This window comes from Micromys minutus, assembly GCF_963924665.1.
Source record: "Micromys minutus genome assembly, chromosome: 20".
Classification (NCBI taxonomy): domain Eukaryota; kingdom Metazoa; phylum Chordata; class Mammalia; order Rodentia; family Muridae; genus Micromys; species Micromys minutus.
The window spans coordinates 28497718-28518984 of NC_137955.1; the positions used below are offsets into that span (position 1 = coordinate 28497718).

The 21267-nt window shown below is 44.9% G+C and overlaps 1 protein-coding gene across 1 annotated transcript in view; it reads left to right on the plus strand.

Annotated features, from left to right (window-relative positions):
• The window catches only part of MTMR12 (myotubularin related protein 12), a 57082-nt gene that overhangs the window by 3160 nt on the left and 32655 nt on the right, over positions 1 to 21267 (plus strand). The window contains exons 2-5 of the mRNA XM_080933640.1: positions 14554 to 14614; positions 17390 to 17535; positions 18216 to 18288; positions 20123 to 20253. Of these exons, the coding sequence (XP_080789766.1) occupies positions 14554 to 14614; positions 17390 to 17535; positions 18216 to 18288; positions 20123 to 20253 (411 nt within the window). The remainder of the gene's footprint in view (positions 1 to 14553; positions 14615 to 17389; positions 17536 to 18215; positions 18289 to 20122; positions 20254 to 21267) is intronic.

A 21267-nucleotide genomic window follows, 5' to 3' on the forward strand; every position in this document is an offset into this window, starting at 1 on the left:
AGTTCATTTTATTTTATGTGTACGGGTGTTTTCCCTGCATGTGTACTGCATGTGCCCCTGGTGCCCAAGGAGGTCAGAAGAGATCATCTGATGCCCAGAAACAGAGCTGCAGATGGTTATGAGTCACCATTTGGGTGCTAGGAACTGAACTAGGGTTTCTGCAAGAGTAACAACTATTCACTGCTGAGGTATCTCTCCAGCCCCTTTGGTCATTTTTAATGCTTAGATAGATACACACAGTGACTGGGCCAGAAGCTTGTGCAGAAAGGACAACTAGGCCGTACTGGGAAGAAGATCTGCTTCGACTGAAGCGCATCCCTGTGACAGGATGCTAAATAGGAAACTTCGGGCTGCCTGTGTGTTCGTTAAAGCTGACCTGGAAAGCAGAGCTCTCAAAGGGCTGCGTGGCATTCCAAATATGGTTAAAATGTACTTGCTCATGGAGTTTAGTCAGTGTTTGGCTTGGATATACTAATAATAGTACCACAGATTTGCTTTGTGGATTTTTTTTTTTTTAAGATTGGGAAGAAAATATGATTTGTCCTCCATTTTACAGATGTATAAACTGAGTCTGCAGGGTTAAATGCCCTTGCACAGGGGCACAAGATTACTAAACAAAGAACTGTCTCCTAAAGAGCCAGCAGAGACAGGGCCTAGCCAGGCCCATAGGAACTCAGGAAAGGTTTTGTATAGTCCTGAGTGTATAAGAAAGCAGGCTGAGCAAGCCATTAGGAGCAAGCCAGGGAGCAGCACTCCTCCATAGCGCTCCCTCAGTGATGGATTGTGACCTGGAAGGGTAAGCCAAACGAAGTCTTTTCTCCCCAATGTGCTTTGGTCAGAATGTCTCATCACAGCACTAGAAACACCGAAACAGAAGAAAAGGCAAGAAGAGCCGTGTCTTTTCTCTTTCTCTTGTCTTTTTTTAATCTAATGTCCTTACTTAGAGCGTTTCGTTGATGAGCCATGAACCTGTGTATTGCTGCAGTTTGATCCTATCATACAGTGCTTAAGCTGGGACAGTCTGACTGGGCCTCATGCTTTTCCTTAGTTTTGTGGATTCAGGCTTGTCCACACTTGAGTGTAGCACCCTACAGTGCTGCCTCTTTATCTTTCCGGTACAGTTTCCTCCTTGGCTTTTGTTAGATGCTGCTCTGGGAGACCTTCTGTTTACTGCAGTCTCTAAAGGCGTTGTTTCCTAACTCAGCAGCTGCTTACACAGCATCTGCTGAGTCTCAAGCACTAGATCTACCAGGCATCATGAGCATCCAGTGGAGCTATTGCAGTCTACAAATAGACACAATGAAGTGGGAAATACATATAATAAAATAAATAAGCAAATAAAGTCTCATATATATTTCGAGACAGTGTCTCTTGGTCTGGAAATGAAGATCCTACTGCTTTGGCCTCCTGAGTGTTATGATTTCAGATGTGTACCGCCATAGCGTTGAGGTGTGTTTATGCAGCATCAGTGACTTTGATGGATAAAGACTAGGAAGAAGAAATTAGCTTATCCTAAAATAGACATTCTGCCCCGGTCCTAATAGTAAAAATACTTTGTGTTGTTTTGTTTTGTTTATTATTATTATTTATTTATTTTGAGACAAGGATTTTTTTTCCTTTAGCTTGGCTGTACTGGAATTGACTCAGTAGACTAGGCTAGCCTCGAACTCACAGAAATCCACCTGCTTCTGCCTTCCAATTGCTGGGATTAAAGGCATGTACCACTTGGCTCATAACAGTACTTTTAAAGGCAGAATTTAGGTGCATTACTCTTATGCTTGTTTGCTTCTTTTTGGGGGGTGGTGAGGTATGGACAAAGTCCTGCTGTCCTGAAACTCACTCTTTAGTTTCAACTCAGATCCCCCTGCCTCTGTCTCCTGAGATTAAAGGCAGGCACCAACAGCATCTGGTTTATATGCATTAGTTTTTGTTGTTTTTATTACATTTAACATTTAGCACACACATGCACTCATGGGCATACCTCAGCATGTGTACAGAGGATAACTCTGAGGAGTTGATTCTTTCCTTCCACAGTTTAGGCCCCAGGCACTGAGCACAGGTTGTCAGACCTGGCAGTTACCTGATGATCCTGCCTTTTTCTTTCTTTTTCTTTTTTTCTTCTTCTTCTTTAATCTATATGACTCCATAGCCTTTTCTACTTTTTTTTTTTTTCTTTTTCTAAGACAGGGTTTCTCCGTGTAGCCTGGCTGTCCTGGAAATCACTATGTAGATCAGTCTAGTCTTGAACTCAGATCCGTCTCTCAAATGCTGGGAGCCCCTCTCGTTTTAGTGCATTCAGAATTTGCCCTCTATGCATATGAAACACACTGCTTTTCTTCTGTTAATGGGCATATTAAAATATACAGTGAGGCTTCCCTTTCCTTAGCAAGTATTCATCTATTACTGTTCATTCATTCATTCATTGGGCTGGGGATTGAGCCCCAGGAGAGCATATGCTAGGCAAACATGTGGGGTTGAGTTGTAGCCCACTGTCCGCACCAGGGTACCTCATTGAAGTTGGCAGTCACTGATAGCGATGAATAGCCATGGAAGGACGTTAAAGGTTTTTCCTAAAATAATCACTTTCTTAGCTGTGGCTTTTGTCCAAGCTTCTGCTTTTTTCTCCTGCATGTGCTTCCTGTGGCATCTCCCTGGGTCAGATCCAACGCCATACAACTTGCAGATGGCGCATCAGAAGGCTCTGCCAAGCAACACTTCCTGCATTCTGACCAAACAGCTGCCACATGCAGCCTTCCTCTCCAGGCCATCTCCAGTGTCACTCATGGTGGTGCGAGCTCAGTGGGAAGTGTGCAAGGCCCAGGATTGGGTCCCCAGCATAAAGGGTGAAGTCTGAAAGGCAAGACTATGGTCAGAGTTTAGGGTGTGGGTGCCACAGCCGCAACTAAAGGGTAAAGCTTCTTTGCTTTTTTTTTTTTGTGTGTGTGTGTTTCCTCAGCAGGATGTTGGATACTTTGGATTGTTTGCATGGAATCATCCCATGTGACAAGAGGGTTTCAGAAAAAAAAAAATCTGTTTTTCAGGGTGATTTTTTTTTTCCTTTAAAAAACAACAACAAAACCCACATATATCTTATTATGATAAAATCAATGTAACAAAGTTACAGTTTGGAAGTTAGAAAAAAATAAAATTATCTGTAGGTATGGTACCAGAAATAAAGCAGTAATTCCACTTATGTTGTCTGTGTGTGTGTGTGTGTGTGTGTGTGTGTGTGTGTGCGCGCCCGAGTACGCTTGAGCAAAGCTTGAAGCGAGTACTGCTCCATATTGGCAGGGTGTGTACGAGCTGCTCTAAAGCAGGAATTGGCCTTGTCTCTGTCAGTGGTTTGCAGCCTTTGACCAGAACCCAAATTCAGAAAAGTGCTGAAGCTGCATTCTTCATTTTGCTGGGGTTATGCTTATGGTAGTGCCTGGGGACTTCTGTACAGCTTAAGAAGCCGAGGTAGTGTTTGCTATGGGTGAAGGGGTAATTTTGTTGTTGTTTAAGATTTATTTTAGCCAGGTGAGCTAAATCTGCTCTAGGAAAGGCTCTTGGCAGAGTACTTGGTACATAGTCTTCAATAATATGGAGTGGTGGTGGTTTTCCTCCTCCTCCTCAGCCACTGGGGTGTTCCATACAGTGCTTAGTCAGTCATCCTAGAGGACAGAGCTCTTTGTTGCTAAGGTGTTAATAAGTGGAGTGTTTTATTGTGGTCGCCTTGGTGAACAGGAAAGTTCACTGTGGTAACTATTAGGATATTTTTCACAATCTCTGAAAATTTCTTTTCCATTTTTCCTTTATACAGTTGAAAATGATTTTATTATATTTAAAATTCTGACCTAATGAGAACACAGTCGTCAGCTTTTTTCTTTATTAACATTTGGCCTTTGGCATTTTTGCTAGTTTCATTATGCTGTGTGGACAGACTTTTCCTCTTTACTCATTTCTGTCAAAGGCCAGAATTTGTCCTTTATCATGTGTGTCCAGTGACTCATTTAAGGTACAAGTGAATCAAATGAAGTCCTAATTAGATTAAGCAAAAGGAAATGACTTCTGTTTATTTCAGAGGCATTTGCAAGAACACATTGCTTTGGTTTCATAGGAGTAGCAGAGATGATGCCAGTTTGTCTTCTGTGTCATCCTGCGTCATGTGGGCTGGTGGGGAGCCTGTCACAGGTGGTCTCTGCCTCCTCTGTTGTTTGCTTTTTGGGAAGGAGCCAAAACTTAACAGGGCTTAAGTATTTGTGAGGGCAAGGAAGCCTTGGCTTAGAGTGGTGTGGCCTGTCTTTCTGTAAAATCAGGTGACCAGCCTCCATTTCAGTCCTGAACTGTTAGATTTTAATATTTGACTTTGCTAGGAATTAAAAAACAAAAACAAAACCACCTAAGAACTTGGTATCATGGTTCAAACTCGCATGCTAAGTCCTTTAGTAGCCAAGACAAGGGGGTCTTGACTTTGAGGACAGCTTAGTCAGGTTATACAGTGAGTTCAAGGCCAGCCTAGCAACATTGTAATTTCTTATCTTAAAAAAATAAAGAAGTACGAGCCAAAAAACCCAAGAACAGCCTGAAAGAAGTTTGTTTTTCAAATAGTCTTTTTTTATTTGAAAAACAACATTAATGCCTTTTCTCTAGAAATAGAGTGGAGTCCCGAAGATCATCTTCCTCCTATGTCCTGTGCTTGGGAGAGAATGATCTAGTCACTGTTGGTCTGTGAGCAAATATTCTCTCTCTAAGCAAACTGCTACCTCAGCAGTCTCCCTAGTGTCCAGTCTGTGGTGGGGGACACTGTTAAAGAAGAGAATCTGGGGCTCTGGCTGGTTAAGCCATTTGCCATGTACCTCAGCTTTCTCAGGGCCTTTCTCTGGGCTGCATGTTTACACCTCATGCCCTTCCTTTGATGCCATCTGTTGGCCATTCTTCTTCACCTCTACCTATCTGCACACCCACTTGTCATCGCTCCATGTCCTGCCTCCCTGCTTGTTCCACCTCACTGGTTTAGCTTAGCGTAAAGGTCACCTTCCCAGCCACCACTGTTTTCTACCTGCTGAGTACGGAGCATGGCCCGTGTCAAAAGTGACGAGAATCCCCTCTGTGCATGTGGAAGACAGAAGGCAGGGGCATTGTGGTGTGCATGACAGCCCTTACGGAACAAACTGGTCACCGTGGGAATTTGGGAATGAGAAGGTGCCATTCATATCATATCATAGAGGAGTCTTCAGCCTGTGATTCTAGAGGGTTTTGTTCCTGCTCCAACCTCTTGATGGCAACTTCTTGATGTGGACTTGGCCTTTCTGTCTCTTCTCCTCTCCTGTGACAGGTGTCTTCCCTGCAGGCAGGCTTTGAGGATGAGAAGAGATGCACGGTGAATATTCTGTTCCATACTGGCCTTGTGGCAGATGCCTAACAGCTTATAGGTGCTCTTATTATTCACAATAGCTAGGACCGGAAGGTTCTTTATTTGTTCAATGTCTTTGTGTTCCTACCATTTGCTTAACACTAGGTTAAAATTAGGAATCCAAAGAAACTGTGTATGTGGGAGCTTAACATTCTTTTGGAGAGACGGCGGGTCTCCAGATGGCTCTAAAGCACAGAAGTAGGAGCTGCCTAGCCTAAGAGAGAGCCTTGCCCAGAACGCCCAAGAGAGGAGGCTCTGAGCACAGCTCCTGTGGAGGTGGTGTGGGATTTGGTGGGGGAAAGAGGGGCCAAAAATCCATCTTACCCAATCCTATTTGTTTTCTGCATGACAGTGGAAAGGGATACTACTGGAGGAGCATTTCCAAATTCTGCAAGGGTTCCTTAGCACTAGGTCAGCCTGGCTCTTCGCAAGCCCACAGGCAAACACTGTCTGCCCCTCACACCAAGGCTCTTGGCTTCCCCAGTTATTTCAGAGTTCAGGGACCTTGGTGGAGAGGGAAGCCCAGAAGGCAGCACCATGTGTCGCTGCAGCTGCTTCTAATCACATCCTTTAGTGTAGATTCCGAAGCAGTGTTGGCCCAGTACTCCCACCTGGTACCTCCCAACACAGCCAACATTACTCTCAACATATTGACATCAATGAGCCTCAGTTTTCTGATCTATGAATAGGAATAATAACATGTAATTCATAAGGATGCTATTAGTCTTAGGTGAAGCAATTCACAGAAGGCTGTTAACACTGTGTGTGGTAGGCAGTGTGAATCGTTTTGGTTAATTGTTACAGTTTTGGTGCTGACGGTGGCTATGGTTTATGGCTTTGAACCAGGGCTTCACTCAACTGTGCTGTCCCTGAGCCACATGCCCAGGCCTGTGTTGATAACTGTCATTCCTCCTTATTACCTCAGAAACTGCAGTTGCGCTGAACCCGTCCCTGCATTTGCCTTTCCTGAGCTAAGTACCCGGAAAAGGGTTGGGAAGGAGGCGCCCTGAGAGTCTGGACAAACCCGTGATTCTTTTGGTTTCTTGTTGGGATTCAAGCACTTGATGGTGACCTTAGACTTGGTCTGTCACTTCTTGAGACTTTTCATTGTAGAATTTGGACATCTTCCTTGAGGGCTAGTTTTGAAGATGAGAAGAATTAACTCACAATTTACCTAGATCTGGATTGACAGGTGCCTCTGTCTAGTTGGAGTATGACACCCCCTGTGGCTGCCTTTACTCTCTACCCAGACCTCCTTGCCTGCCCTTTGCCGTCTCATGGGAGTTCATAGTTTTTTTATTTTTCTGCAGCACTATCTCATGTCCAAGACATTGGGGGAGGGCTTGGGGTTCAGGCAGGGTGAGAAATCTTGGACGAACTGCCCCCAGTTCAGTTTGGTTTTCTCTTCTGAGGTCAGTCTCTCAAGTTTCTGTCAGTGCATTCTTTCCCTAATCCATAAGCAAAGCAGTCGCAGCCTCTAGAGTGCCCTTTGTGGGGACCCCCCTTGCCTTCCCCCTCTCCCGTGACAGCATCTTCATTTGTATTACTACCATCCCTGTCTAGAACTCCTTCTTACACTTCCTGTCCACACTGCCCTGAGATGTCTGCTCGACCCAGCAGGAGGGGCCCTGTCTAGTGCAGCTTTCATTCCTCCACCTCAGGAACCTCTTCATGCAGCCTTTCCACTCTCTGGAAACGCCGCATGCTTGTGGTTTTGTTAAGAAAGCCTGAGCTTGGATTTGTAGGCCTAGTCTGTGATATTTCTTTTCTGTGTGACCCATAGTGTCTCATTTCCTAGTTTTAGAGAATTAATTTTTTCTAATTTTAGAGGTGTGAACTTGCATTTCTTTTTTCTTTCCTTCCTTCCTTCCTTCCTTCCTTCCTTCCTTCCTTCCTTCCTTCCTTCTTTCTTTCCTTCCTTCCTTCCTTCCTTCCTCCTCTCTTTCATTCTTTTGGCACAGCTTCTTTGTGTGACCCTGGCCCCTGGGTCTCCTGGAAGTAGCTCTGCAGACCAGACTGGTCTTGAACTCCACACTGCACTACCACAGGATCCTTTTGAGACTCAGATAGGAAAAATAAATCAACTGCAAAACAAGATTCAGTTGCTTCAGTTGCTCCCCAGGGATAAGGAAGGTTGTAGATTGGAAAGGGAGACTTTCTTTTAAACCTCAGAACTTGAGGGACATTAAAATACATCCAAATGAGAAACTCCCAAGAGGGAAGAGAAAAGAGGTGAGGTGCAGTTTGTAAGGCTCCTGGAGTCTTCTCTGGTCGTTCCTCCTGGCAGGCAGCATCTCTCTTTCTTCTCACCTGTGGCAGCTCCATTCTTACTCATGCAGTTCGCTGCCTTTCTGTCCTTGTATAATATCTGTGTGTCTGATTTCCAACAAAGAAAGGCTGAAGCCCCTGAAGTCAAGGCTCTTGTGCCACCCACCCACTGGTCTTGTTGAATCCTGGTGGCTTCAGAAAGAGCATGATGCATGAGACCTGTTTTAGGATAGGACCTCTTCTCAGAAGGCAGCTGCAGGGACGCAGCATCTCAGGGGCTTTTGGATGCCTCCTCCAAAGGGAGATGGAGGATTCTAGATTAGGATAACATTGATTCTTTTTTTTTTTTTTTTTATACAAGAGAAAAAGCTTTAATTGTGAGAATTATAATTTACCCTCTTTTTTTATTAATAGATTAATATGTTTTTATTATTTTATTTCTTATGGCTGTTGTTTTCAGAACATTGATTCTTTAAGTTTGATCCCTGATCAGTCTTAATCCTCTGTAATCAGCTTTGTCCTGAGCTACTTTGTCCCCTAATGGTTCTTTTTGCTATATCGCATTGTAGTTTTCAAGCCATTGACTTGTTAGATGCCCGGAGCCTGTGTGTGTGTGTGTATGTGTGTGTGTGTGTGTAGGCTTGAGGTTAATGACAGTTGTCCTCAGTTGCTCTTCCATTCATCATCTCATCCATTCAGATAGATGGTGGAGGACCCACCAGTTCAGCCAGTCTTGCTAGCTAGTTGCTCCCGTTTCTACCATTCACAGCTGGAATTAAAATTGGGCTACCACACCCACCTGGTATTTTAGGTGTGTTCTGGGGCTCAACTGATTCTTACCTTTGCATGGCAAGTGCTTTAATCACTGGGCCACCTTCTCTGCATTTGGTATTTAGGATACTAAGTTTTTGTTGAAATAAGTTGGCCATTTTTCAGTTCTCAGTTATCAGATGTGCAGCATAGGGTACCGACTCCTCACAGCAGCCCTGTGATGTTGCCACTCCTCAGAAACAGATCAGAGAAGACAGACTGACAAATCTTGTGGTTCTGGGAATTTCTGTAGGTATGTCTCCTTTGGGTGACAGTTCTTGGGCTCTCATCTTGTCTGGCATAGACATTGTGAGAAAGGGAGTGTTTCTGGCTGAGCTTTCATGGGGGTCTTAAAGGCTGGGGTAGTGGCAGCTGCAGGCCCTAGGGACTGTGATTTTCACAGTGGGAGCCAGACCAGATGCAGCCCTCTCCTTTTGATCCATGGAAGAAAAGTTTCGGAAATTGGGAAATTGGCAGGTTTGTTTTTCATGCCCTTACCCTGTTTTAAAGTGAAAACAAACTGAAAGAGTGCGCATACGCCGAGATAGACATTGAAATAGGAATGAGGTCCAGCTCTGCCCCTGCCCCCCTGACGGAACCACTCTTCACTGGGGTCTTGCCCCCATTCTAATTGAGTTCATGCCACTGAGACTTAGCCCAGCTTTAACAGGAGAGACACACTGTGACCTCAGTGACAGCACTGTTTTGCTATTCTTTGATGCCATAATAGCAAGCTTTGTCCCTTTTTGAATGGAGAGTGACAGGCGTGGGACAGAGCACTTAGGTCATTTATAACTTACAAGTGTTGACATTTTGTCTCTCTTTGAAATGGGTTAGCTTTCGAAAAGTCTGTTTTTGTAATCTGTGGAGCCATTTCTGCTTGATTTTGAACAATGATACATTTTACTTCCTGCACATTGAACATGATAGTTAATGAGGTCAGTGAGGAAATTGCTTATTTTCTACGAGGAATTTTATGTCACAGTTTATAGCTACAGACTTATACCAATGACTGGGTGTCAGAGTTGAAGGACAGTGTAATAGAAGGTGCAGAGGCAGAAGAATCCTGGCCTGCTTTGGAAACCAAGATGGAGTAAATGTCCACTACCCAAAGAACAAGACTACTAAAGAGGCAGTTCATTGGCTGCCATGTAAATTGGTTGTGAGACCCTGGAATGATGCCAGATCTGTCCTTGGAGGCTGCCCCTTTATTTCACATTTTTGAGACAGGGTCTTACTTGGTACCCAGGCTGCCCTTGAGCATGTAATCCTTCTGCCTCTCCCTCCTAAGCACTGGAATTAGTTTACTTTGGCTGGAAATTAAAAATAAAAGAAGTATGAACTCTACTTTTAATTATTAATTAATTCAACAAAATCTTTGAGTATTTACCGTGTATCAGACTGCTATTAGATTTGGGGAACAAAAAATTGCTCCAAAGGGCTTATTGACTCCAGGGAGATGGATAATTATACAAGAGAGACGCAGGAGGCTGGAGGGACCTGGCAACAGAGAAGGTTTCCCTGAGGAAATGATTTTGCACTGAGCTACACAAAAAAACTTCTCAGTGGCAAAGAGAAATAGGAAGCCATTCCAAGCAAGAGGAAATGCCTGTGGAGCCAACTCCGGATGAGAGGGTGTGAGAGAGATGCATGGGCTAAGAGTGAACTAAGAGAAGGTAGTGTCCAGTATAGTGAATGAGGCCGTGGTAGGAGCAGACTAGTCACATAGGTATGGACCAGCTCAAACAGGGTTTTATAGTCTTTCTCTCATGCCTAAGCCAGAGCAGGCTGTGTTCTGAAAAGGTCTCCACGTGAGGGTGGAGAACGAATTAGAAAGCAGATGTAAGCAGCCTAGGTGAAAAGGTATTGCCATGGTGTGGGTAAGAGATGAGGCTACCTCCAATGGGATGGTGCTGGTAAACAGAAGGCATCCTCAGTAGGTGACACTGATAAATTGTTGTTAGAGTAGCTGTTGAGGCTGGTTGGAGGGTGACCATTAGGCTGTGTGCAAATAGAAGCATTGTCTTGCCCAGACAGTACATACATAGCAACAGCATTAATTAGGGTTGGAGCACAGTGAACCATTGAACTCTCCAGAGTTGGGATGGTAACCAAGAGATTGATGCTTTACACAGTGGAGTAAGTCCTCAGGGATCACTCCATCATCTGGCATGAATAAAGCCCAAAATTTCTTCCCCATACAGCTGGCTAGTGTCATTTTGGTCCATTACTTCTGAAGAGTAGGTGTGAGAGTTAATTTGGCTCAGTTTAAGTGGATTAAGAAATGCCTAGGAGATTAGTAAACTTTGGGTGTGGTGGTAAAAATTTTTAAAGTCTGTTAGATTATGAGGCTCTGACCCAGTGAATGGATTAATCCCTAGATAGACTTATATGATGGCATTTTGGGAGGTAATAGAAGACAGGAAGTTGGGACTAGTTAGGAAGTAGGTCACTGGGGAATATGTTGTCCAAGGCTAGATCTTGCTCTGATTCCTTGTAGTAGTACACTTTCTCTCTGCTGCTTGTCCATCGTGGTATAAACACCTCTGCTCTTTCCATTAAACTGTGGGCTAATGCAAATAAATCCCCCACTGAAGTTCTCGAGTATTTGACTAGTACAACAGGCCTTTTTGTTTATTTTGAGGATTTTTCCTTGTCCCAACCCTCTTTTTTTGGTGACTGGGTCTCATGTAGCTGTCCTTGAAGTAACTGAAGATAGCCAAGGCCTTGAACCTTCCAAGTGCTGAGATTACAGGCTTGTACCACATGCCCAGCTTCTGTTGGGCACTCTCTGTGGTACTTGATCTGATTTCAAGTGAAAACTGCTTGACTGATCACTCTGTCTTCCTTTTTCTTACATTTTCCTGTTTGATACAAGAGACATTGTGGCATTCTGCAAGAGTCCTGAGTAGGTGAGGTTAGATACCTGAGCATGAATTCTGCTCCGTACACCGGTTGATACCTTCATCTGTAAAGGAGATACTCTAGTGTCTGATGATTATTCCAAAAGCTTTCTGTGAGGATTAAATGAGCTAATAAATAAAAGTCCTTTAAGTAAGCCAGGTATTTGTGGCTCAAGAAATGTTGTCCATCATTCCTCTGTGTCAGTGAGGCTGGCCCTGTGCTCACTTTGAAAGAGGACTGGAGGAGACTGGCATTTGCAGATTGAACAACTCCAAGTCCATAGTGCCTGCTGGGTCATGACGCCATCTACTAAGGAAGAGGTTGTATGTATTCATGTATCAGTAAAAGTCTAATTTGCATAGCTTGTGGTCATTCATCAAGGGGTTCATGGAGACAGCAGTTTACACCTTGGCATAAAATAGCCTGATTGGGAGGAAGGTGCATGTGGGAAAATGTGTTTCTTTAAGAAGGGCTCTTCATTTAGCCCAGGTTGATGCCCATTTGTCCTTAAAGCTTAAATCGGTGGTCCTCTTTAAATCTCAATTGCCTCCTCTGTGAAGTGGAGACAGTCTTGGGGCTGTGAGAAGAATGGGGTACTAATGGGAAGTAAGTATCTAGTATGAACGACAGCTTTCAAGGTGTTGACAATTATTGTTAGTTAAAGCATGCAGGTAACTATCGCACTGTTTCTGGGAGGACTTTGGTCACCTTGTTACTTGAAGCATGCAGCTAAGTCCATCAGACTGATTCAGCAGGACTTTGGTCACCTGTGCAAAGTTCTGCAATCTATTATTACTGCTCAGGTCTTAAGGACTTGACAGCATTCCAGGTGTGGTCGCTGTGTGACCTAAATGGGTTGAACAGGGAGTTGGAGTAGCTGATTCAGTGTCCTCTGAGACTTGCATCTACTTGGTGATAAGATTGTTGTCCACAGCAACAGCATCTTACTGTGTGCTGACCTTTCCTGGCTCCTGCGCTGAGGAAGCGTGGTGAATTGTGGCAGTTTCGGTAGGAAGTTGAGGAGGTTAGGAATCTGTTCCTGAAATATGTGGTTTCTGGGTGACTTTGTTGCTTTTGGGTTTTCCCAAGATTTTGAAACGAGATTGATTTTTCAGCTACCAGCTTGGTGCCGGCATCAACTTGTATTTAAAGTTATTCCAGGGGAGAAATCGGGACTTTTAAAGTTGAAGGTAATTAAACACAGCCTCTTCATCACTCCAGGAAATGTTCTAGGTGATCGATAGCATTCTTTGAACACCTTGTTGGCTGTGCCCTCTTCCTCCAGGGGTCTTCAAGGTTTCTTTATTCCTCTTCTTTCCGTCTGTTGTTTCTTTGTCTTAACTGCTGGGGCTTGAGCAATTAGGACTTGTCCTTATCCGGCTCGACCCCAGCCTTTCCTTTTTAGCCAAAGCACCCGGCTCTTTCTGTGCACATGTCAGACTGACCTCTGAGACTTCACCCTGGAGTAGCCTCTTTTGTCGCTGGCGTCACAGGCAGGCAGTACAGCTGTTCACTCCATCCCTAGACCCACCCCTGTCAGCTGCGGCTTCTGCTTTATCATGCTTTACTCATGCTTTACTTCTGCTTTACTCATGCTTCTGATTTATCCCTGTGCTTTTTCTTGAATGGTGCTTATTAGAGATAGTAAATTTACAGTTTAGTTGAAATTCCCTTGTCTCTTGTTTCCCATAGGGAAAGCCCAGATCCAGTCTTTAAGCCACACCCATGCCAGCCCTGTTTTCATTGTTTGGTTTCATTGTGTGGTTGTCAGCTGTTTTCACCTTCTCCTCTTCTCCTCTTCTCACCTTCTCGTCTGCTTAAGGGTGTTTACCAGTCTCTCTTCCACGCCCTCTGCTTGTCTCCTGCAGCTTGGTGCCTTTCATGCTCCCACAGCCCTGTAGCAGTGTCTTTAGGAGAGTGTCCTTTACAGTGATTGCAAAGGTGTTTGGTGCTCTGTACTTTGGTTTCCCGTGCTGGACTGCATGCTTTTCCTTTGATTTCCTGGTTACAGCACTTGTGCAGGGTTTGTTTAAATGACCGATTTCTATATAAATGACTTTTTATTCAAATACATCTGTACAAATCTATATAAACACATCTATATGAATAGGTGTAACACATCTACCTTCAGTTACAGTATATTCTACTTTAAGAAAAATTAAAATTTAAAAATGTATGTGTCTATATGTGTGCATGTATACATATGTATCTCACCCAAGATGACCTTGAACCCCAGTTCCCCTGCCTCAACCAAATGCTGGGATTTCAGACCAGGACACTACATCCTGTCATTAAAACATAATTTTTTTATACCTTAAAATTCCATTTATTTATTTAGTGTTGTGTTCACTTTTGTGTGAGGCACTAATAAGAAAGTCAGAGGTCAACTTGGTTAGGGCAGTTTTTTCCTACTGCATGGTCTTGGGACTCGAACTCAGGTCTTTAGGATTCAGCCCCACTGTTTTTATTTTTTAAAACAGAATCTCATATAGCCCAAGATGGCCTCATGTTTGCTATATAGACATGAATGACCTTGAACAACCTGATCTCTTGCTCCTACCTACCTCCTGAGAGCAGGGACTGCAGGCATGTTCTACCACATCCTGTTTGTCTATGTACACATATATTCAGGCACATGTGCACGTGGGTACCTGTGGAGGTCACCAGCTGACACTGGGTGCCTTCTTCAGTTGTCCTCCATGTTCCTTTTTTGAGACAGCCTCATTGTGCCGTGCTTACATGTCTGGTTAGACTGGCTAGACAATAAGCCTCGGGGAACCCCGGCTCTGCCTTCTCAGCACTGGAATTGCAGGTGCAAGCCACTGTGAATGCCGGGGATGGGACTTAGGTCCTCGTGCGTGTGCAGTTAGCACTGACAGTGGATACATGTATTTGCTACCAAGCCTGAAGACCTGTTTGATCATTGGGATTTACATGGTGGGAAGAGAAATCGGCTCCCAGTTGTCCTCTGACCAAACACACACTCACACTGTGGCCCGTGCTTGTGCTTGCATGTGTGTGCACACACAGTAAATAAGTGTAACACCAGTAGCTTGTTAACTAGAAGTCCCGGAGCATAGGTGATAGTATTCTGAAAGCATGTCTTCATTGTCATTTTGAGCTCTTAAAGAAAATCTTTTGCTCCTGTATTTATTTGTTTACCTATTTACTTTTAGGAAATTCACACAAATGAGAAGGAAGTAACAGAAAAGGAAGTCACTCTTCACTTGTTGCCAGGTAACGATGTTATCATATCTCATCTACAGCTTGAGGCCAAAGATGGATTACATCATCCCTAGTGTTGCTGCATATACATCCTTTGTTTTTATCCTCTAGCACATGACAGTAATGATGTGTCATAACAGAGATGTCAAGGTCTTTAGTAACTACACACCTGGCTCTGGGCGTTACAGCATTTGGAAAGAATTTTTCTTGTTTCCCCTTTCTCCAATCTGATGGAGATAATGGGAAATTCTCCTTTCACGATGCAGTTGGGCATTTTGGCGTCATCCATCTTTTCTGGTCTCCAATCTCGGATGTCCTATTCCCAGGAGGAATCCCATGGTCTGAGGCTTTCTTGCTGCCTCCATCCATCGTTGCTCTTGGATATCACAGCTGCACGTGGGTTGGGGGGACGTGGGCCTCACCAGTGTATGGCTGGTGATTTCAGCACAGGCACCAGAGGTGCTGGGGCACTGGGGCTTTGCTCTGAAGTCATTCATTATGAAGGAGCCTGGATTGGTTGACTGTTTTTGAGACAGAGGAGAGTGGCTAAGGCTCATATTAAATTTTAATTGCTTCTGAGTTCAAGAGCAGAGACCTCTTGGTGGTTTATCTCCCTCTTGTGTGGAAAGTCTTGCCACTGGTATCCTTTTTCCCATTTTTCCCCTTGTTCATTTCTTTTTCTAAGTGTTTCTGTTTATTTTGAAACTATGTTTCAAATAGCACAGGCTGGGGGGATTCGTGGCCCCTCTGCCTCTATCTCCAGAATGCTGGGCTCACAGATGTGCATGCTATTTTTGTGATTCTTGTAATGTGTATTTTTCTGTAACAAGGATGCCTGACTTTTATTTTAGACTATTTATATAATATTTAAATAATAGTTTAAAATTTCAAAGGCCCTTTTTCCTGATTTTATTGGATATATTTTATTTACATTTCGAATATTATCCCCTTTCTCAATTCCCGTCCATATTCCCTATCCCGTCCCCCCTCCCTGATTCTATAAGGGTGTACACCCTCCCACCCCACCCTGCTTCCCCACACTGATATTTTCCAACACTGCAGCAACAAGCCTTGGCAGGACCAAAGGCTTCTCCTCCCATTGATGCCCAACAAGGCCATCCTCTGCTACACATGCAGCTGGAGCCATGGGTCTGTCTATGTGTACTTTTTGGATAGTGGTTTAATCTCTGGGAGCTCTGATTGGTTGGGTTCTTTTTTTTAAATGATGGCCTGAACTTTTTATTCATCCCTCCTATGGTTGATTTTTCCCCTCTCCTTGGAATTATAGATTCTGAAATTAACCTCTGTTTTTAACTTGATGTTAAATATATTTTTCCACCGCATAGCACCAGGCAGCCCCTTGTAGATACAGCTCTGAGTTGACAGGTAACTAAGAGCCTTTCCAGACCCTAGCTGCATGTCGGTGTCTGGTCTGGACAAGGCAGTCAGACAGCACTGCATGCCATGTTGCAGAAGGTCTCAGCAGATGTGCTGTGGTAGCCTCTGCCCACTGGTTTCCTGTCTCCAGTGTGTGACTATAGGATGAGGCACATCTGGTCTTGGAGATTTGAAGTACAGGAAGCCTTATCCACTTATCTTTCACCGTGACCGTACTTTTTCTGGGACTGTTAAACTCCAGACAGACCCCAACTTGATTGTTTTCTTCAAACACTGTCTCTGGAGGCCGACCTAATGACGGAACCGTCTTCAGGTGTTTCCGTAGTGCTTCAGCTGCAGATACTGCCTGCTCGAATGCAGAGAGCAGAGTCGGAGTGGCTGAAAGCTCAGTCTTCATCTTCATTTTGGAAGCTAGATTAAATAAATCTTTAGCCAACAAGTGAATTCACGGTGAAGAAAGCCAGAGAGAGACCTGTGGGGAAGATGGTTATTTCCCGGGTGTAAAGTTTACTCTCCATTTCCTGCATGTCCTTCTTTCTTGACTGTACCAACTCCAGCAGAGTCTCTGCTTCCCTAGCTCCCAGCCCTAATGTGTTCTGGCTATGGAGTCTGTCTTCAGGAACTATACTTTCTCATGGGGGCTGAGTGCCTGCAGATGGAGCATGGGAGGTGGTCCAAGGAGAGGAAATGCTTTGAACTGAGAGAGAGAGACAATCCCCACCCCACCCTGCCCCTCCCCACCCCCATGGCTGCCTTTTTCCTCTCATCGTCCAACAGAGCCTGGATGAGGCAGGTGTTATGGCTTCAGCACCCAGGCTCATCCAAGGAAGCTACCCAGAAGCCCTGGCTTACACAGGGAAAGGGGCTGAGTTGGAATCCAGGCTGAGCAGGCCAACCTGCTGGCCTTTTCTTCACTCCTTGTCATTGCTGTGAGACACCTGCTGGGTAATGAAAAACTGTCATTATCTACACTAGAGAAGGTGGCTGAAAGCTGGGTGCAGGGGTGTCAACCTAATCCCAGTACTTGGAAGGATTACTGAGAGTAAGGCCAGCCCAGGCTACCTAGTGAGTCAAAGCCCTCCGGGTAATAGAGAGAGACCCGGGCTCCAAACAAGGGAGAGAGAAGAGGCTGAAGACCGGTATGAGCTGGGAGGAAAGTCCCATTATCAGGATGGGAGGTCCGAGGAGTTCCACTGGAAGATGTCCCTGAGCCATTCGTTCATGGACTCCCTGTTCTGCTTCACTTTCTTCCTCGGTTTGCCGTTCCCGCTTTGGAGGGAGCTGCTGTCAAGGCAGAGCTGTGTTGAGTGTTGTCCCCTTGTAAACAGTGCTTTCATTCTGTGCACTTCCCTGAGGCCTCTGAGGAGAGATTGCTTTGCTTTTTGTCAGGTGAGCAACTGCTTTGTGAAGCCAGCACAGTCCTGAAGTATGTTCAGGAAGATTCCTGCCAGCGTGGTGTCTATGGAAGACTGGTCTGCACTGACTTCAAGATTTCCTTCTTGGGGGATGAAGACTCGGCCTTGGATAACGGTGGGGTATGTATGAGCTGCATTTGCTGAGTGGCGGGGAAAGTGCAGGTGAGACTCCATTGGTTTCCCTGCAGCTTCTTCCTCCAACTATCTCCTATTAGTGGTCTGTTCTTGCCCTTCAGGGCCTCCTTCCATCTGGAGGATCACCTAGAACTTGCCACCCGTAACTTCATGACTCCCTTGCTTTTGCCCTTATAAGTTGACACCATCAACTTTTTCCTGATTTCTTCTGCACTCAGCACAGCGGGAGTCACTTGTTGGAATAACCTCACACACACTGTTCCTCATGTTTCCTGCTAAGCACTCTCACAGACCGGGAACACAGTGCTGCTGCTTCCAGGGCTGGCCTCCTGCACGGCCATCTGTTGCAGAGCTTGGCTCCTAGTGAGCAAAGGCAGCTTTGCCCCAAACGTATGGCCCTCCTGTGTTTCCCATAGCATTCTCCAGAGCATTCCAGGGAGCTTTGCTTTTACCTGGTTGCATTTGTGTGCAGAAATACTGTCACATCCTCACTTTTGGGGACACGGTGGGTTTCCTGGGGGCACGTTCTTCCCGGGTTGAAGCAGGTGGTCCCCCGGGTTTCTTGCATGTCCTGCAGCATCGCTGCCTTTGGGGGTGTGGATGGCTGCCTCAGCTACTCAGTGCTCGGAGGGGAACAGTGATCGAGAGGATTTTTTTCTTTTTAGGAAACTCAGTTTAAGAATAAGATCATAGGAGTAAATGACGTTCCACTGCACTGTGTGGATCAGATTTATGGAGGTGAGTGTGTCCTTCCCGTGCCTGCCCCAGAATGTACAGCAATAATGGTGATGTTTACAGTCTGTTCACTGCGTAAGGCAGCCTTGTGAGTGGCAAGTGTGGTGTGATGTAGCCTGTGCTTGGGTGGCTTAGAACACTTCAGTCTTGATTTCACCTTGTCTTGCTGTCACATTTTTTTTCTCTTGTGTGTGTGTGTGTGTGTGTGTGTGTATGTGTGTTGGTCAGAGGACAACCTGTAGGAGCTGTTTGGTTTTTTCTTCCTTCCCTCCTGTGGGCCCTGGGGATCACTCAGGTCATCAGGCTTACTGGCAAACCCCTTACCCACTTAGCCATCTTGCTGACTGGAGATGGTGTTTGATTGTTTTAATAGAGCCTAGTCTCAACCTATGGCCTTGACCCTGGCTCTTCCTTCTGAGTGCTGAGTTTTCAGGTGAAAGCCACCTCACATCTGAAAGCCTGTTTCTTCTAATACTCCACATAAAACTTTTCTGTGCTAGATATTGATCAGACGAGGTTCATTACGTGCAGGTAATGGGGATATGCTTGGCACACGTTGTATGCTTATATGGCAGTGTCCTTAGAAAAGAAAGAAAAGCTTGAGCCAGTACTGCACACCTGCATTCCCAAGAGGCAGAGGCAGGTGGATCTCTGAATTTGAATCTAGCCTGGTCTGTAGAATGAGGTCCAGGATAGAAACCTTACCTCACACTCCCTACTCCCTCCCCTCCCCTCATGATTGATTATATAACCTTAGGATGTCCTTTCTGCTGACTTAATACTGTCCTTCCAAGCCTTTGTTTTCTGTTCCCCATTTTGGGGTTAAGGACATTTTCAGAAATTGTTCAGCCTGGGTTAAACAGCTGTTGCTCACAGAATTTGGTATTTACAGAATATGGTGTTCTCAACACCAGGAGGTGCGGAGTGAGCACAGGTGCTGGAGCAGGGAGGGAAATGCCAAGAGGGGCTCTAATCATAAATGTAGGAGTTGAGTAGCTTGAATGTATTCCAGCCGCCCCCTTCCATCCTTTATGATCTCAGCCTTTGCAGTTTTGTAGATTTTCCCTTTTAAGTATTTATTTTTAAATTCTGTGTATTTGAGTGTTTGCCTATATGTATATGCACCCATGCATGCTTGATGCCTGAGGTGCATGCTGGGTCTTCTAGAACTGGAGTTACAGATGCTGTGTGAGCTTCTCTCCATGTGGGTCCTGGAAAAAACCCTGTCTTCTGGAAGAACAACAAGAGCTCTTAACTGTTGAGCTATCTTCCCAGGCTCAAGAATTATTTATTTATTTGTGTGTGTGTGTGGGGTGTGTGTGTGTGTGTGTGTGTGTGTGTGTGTGTGTGTGTGTGAGAGAGAGAGAGAGAGAGAGAGAGAGAGAGAAGTCTAATCCCTAGAGCTACAGGCAGTTGTGAACTTGTTGACAAGGATCCAAGGACTCGAACTTGGATCCAAGAGCAGGAAGTGCTCATAGCTGCTGAGCCATTCTTCAGTCCCATCAGAGATGAGTTTTCTTCAGGCTGTTGGAGTCTGGTCTTAGAGATATAAAAAATCCTGCTGGAAGCCAGACATAGCTCACACTTTGGAGACAGAGGCAGGTGGACCTGAGAATTTGAGGCCAGCCTGGTCTACAGAGTGAGTGCCAGGACTACACAGAGAAACCCTGTCTTGAAAACAACCAACTGACCAACAAAAAACCTGCATGAAATAAAACAAAAAAAACAAAAAGAGTCCTGCTGAGAGAGATGTGTCCTCAGAAGCTGACAGTCTTCTTGTTCTTTATCATTGCCCTGTGATACTCATTCCTACTCACGGTTTTCACATTGATTGTAGTGTTTGATGAGAAGAAGAAACCTCTGTTTGGACAACTGAAGAAATACCCTGAGAAGCTTGTTATCCATTGCAAAGACCTGCGGGTGCTCCACTTCTGTCTGAGGTACACAAAGGAGGAGGAAGTCAAAAGGGTAACTAGCTGCATGTGTTTTTAGGTTTTTCCCTGTCAGGCCTCCCCCAGGGACTGTAGGCTTGGTTTATTGTCTGAAGTGGAAGGGAGCCTTTCACTTTATGAAGCTGAAATCAGCTCTAATCTCATTGGATCAGGGTGGGTGATAGTTGGGGCAAGCATGCGTGCTTCTTGAGTCCTTCAGTTCATAGTGCTGGCTCCGGAGGAGCGCTGTAGGGTGGGACATGGTTGGTTAGGTCCTCGTCCTGACGGTGTGTGTAGAGCAAGAGAGCTGCCTTCTAGCTCCTGAGAGTCGCTGTGCTTACTGCACAAGGTCCACACAGGAGCACAGGTCACATGAGTAAAGGCAGGTCACCAGCTGTACCCTTGAAGATTTAGCATCATTTCGTGGTGGTCACAGCAACTTGCAATCAGGAAATGGCTGTCCCTGTTTGCTGTGGCTCATTATACTTTCTTAGGTTTTTCTTGTCAAGACAGCGAAGGTCTTGCCCCTCTCTGAGTGCCACTTTGCTTATACTGTCCTATCTGCAGTGAGTTATGCATGCTATGGGCAATGCCCCTATTCTCTTTCAGATAGTATGGTAGTTCAGTTAGAGTAGGAAATGTGATTGTAGTATCTATTCTGAGTAGGCAAAGCTGTAGATAGAGAAAATTTCCCAAGAAACAAAGTATTTCCTTTTGAACAGTTATTTTAGTCGTTTATCCAAATATACTTTTGGTTAAGACAATAAACAGACAGAAAGCACAGTAGACAGATCTCTTTTCTTCTTCCTTTCTAGACAAGGTTTTGTATAGCTCACACTGGCCTTTCTCTGTAGGTGGGAATGACCTGGAAACTTTGATCCTCCTCCCTTTGCCTCCTGAGTTGGGACTGTGGGCATGTGCTACTTTGTGCATGCTAGACTAACATAAGACTGACTGCACTACAACCTACTAGTCCCTTTCCTTCATTGTCTAGAGGACCCCCAAGTGACTTAGCTCGTGTCTTGCTTATTACTGATGTTAGCTGTGAATC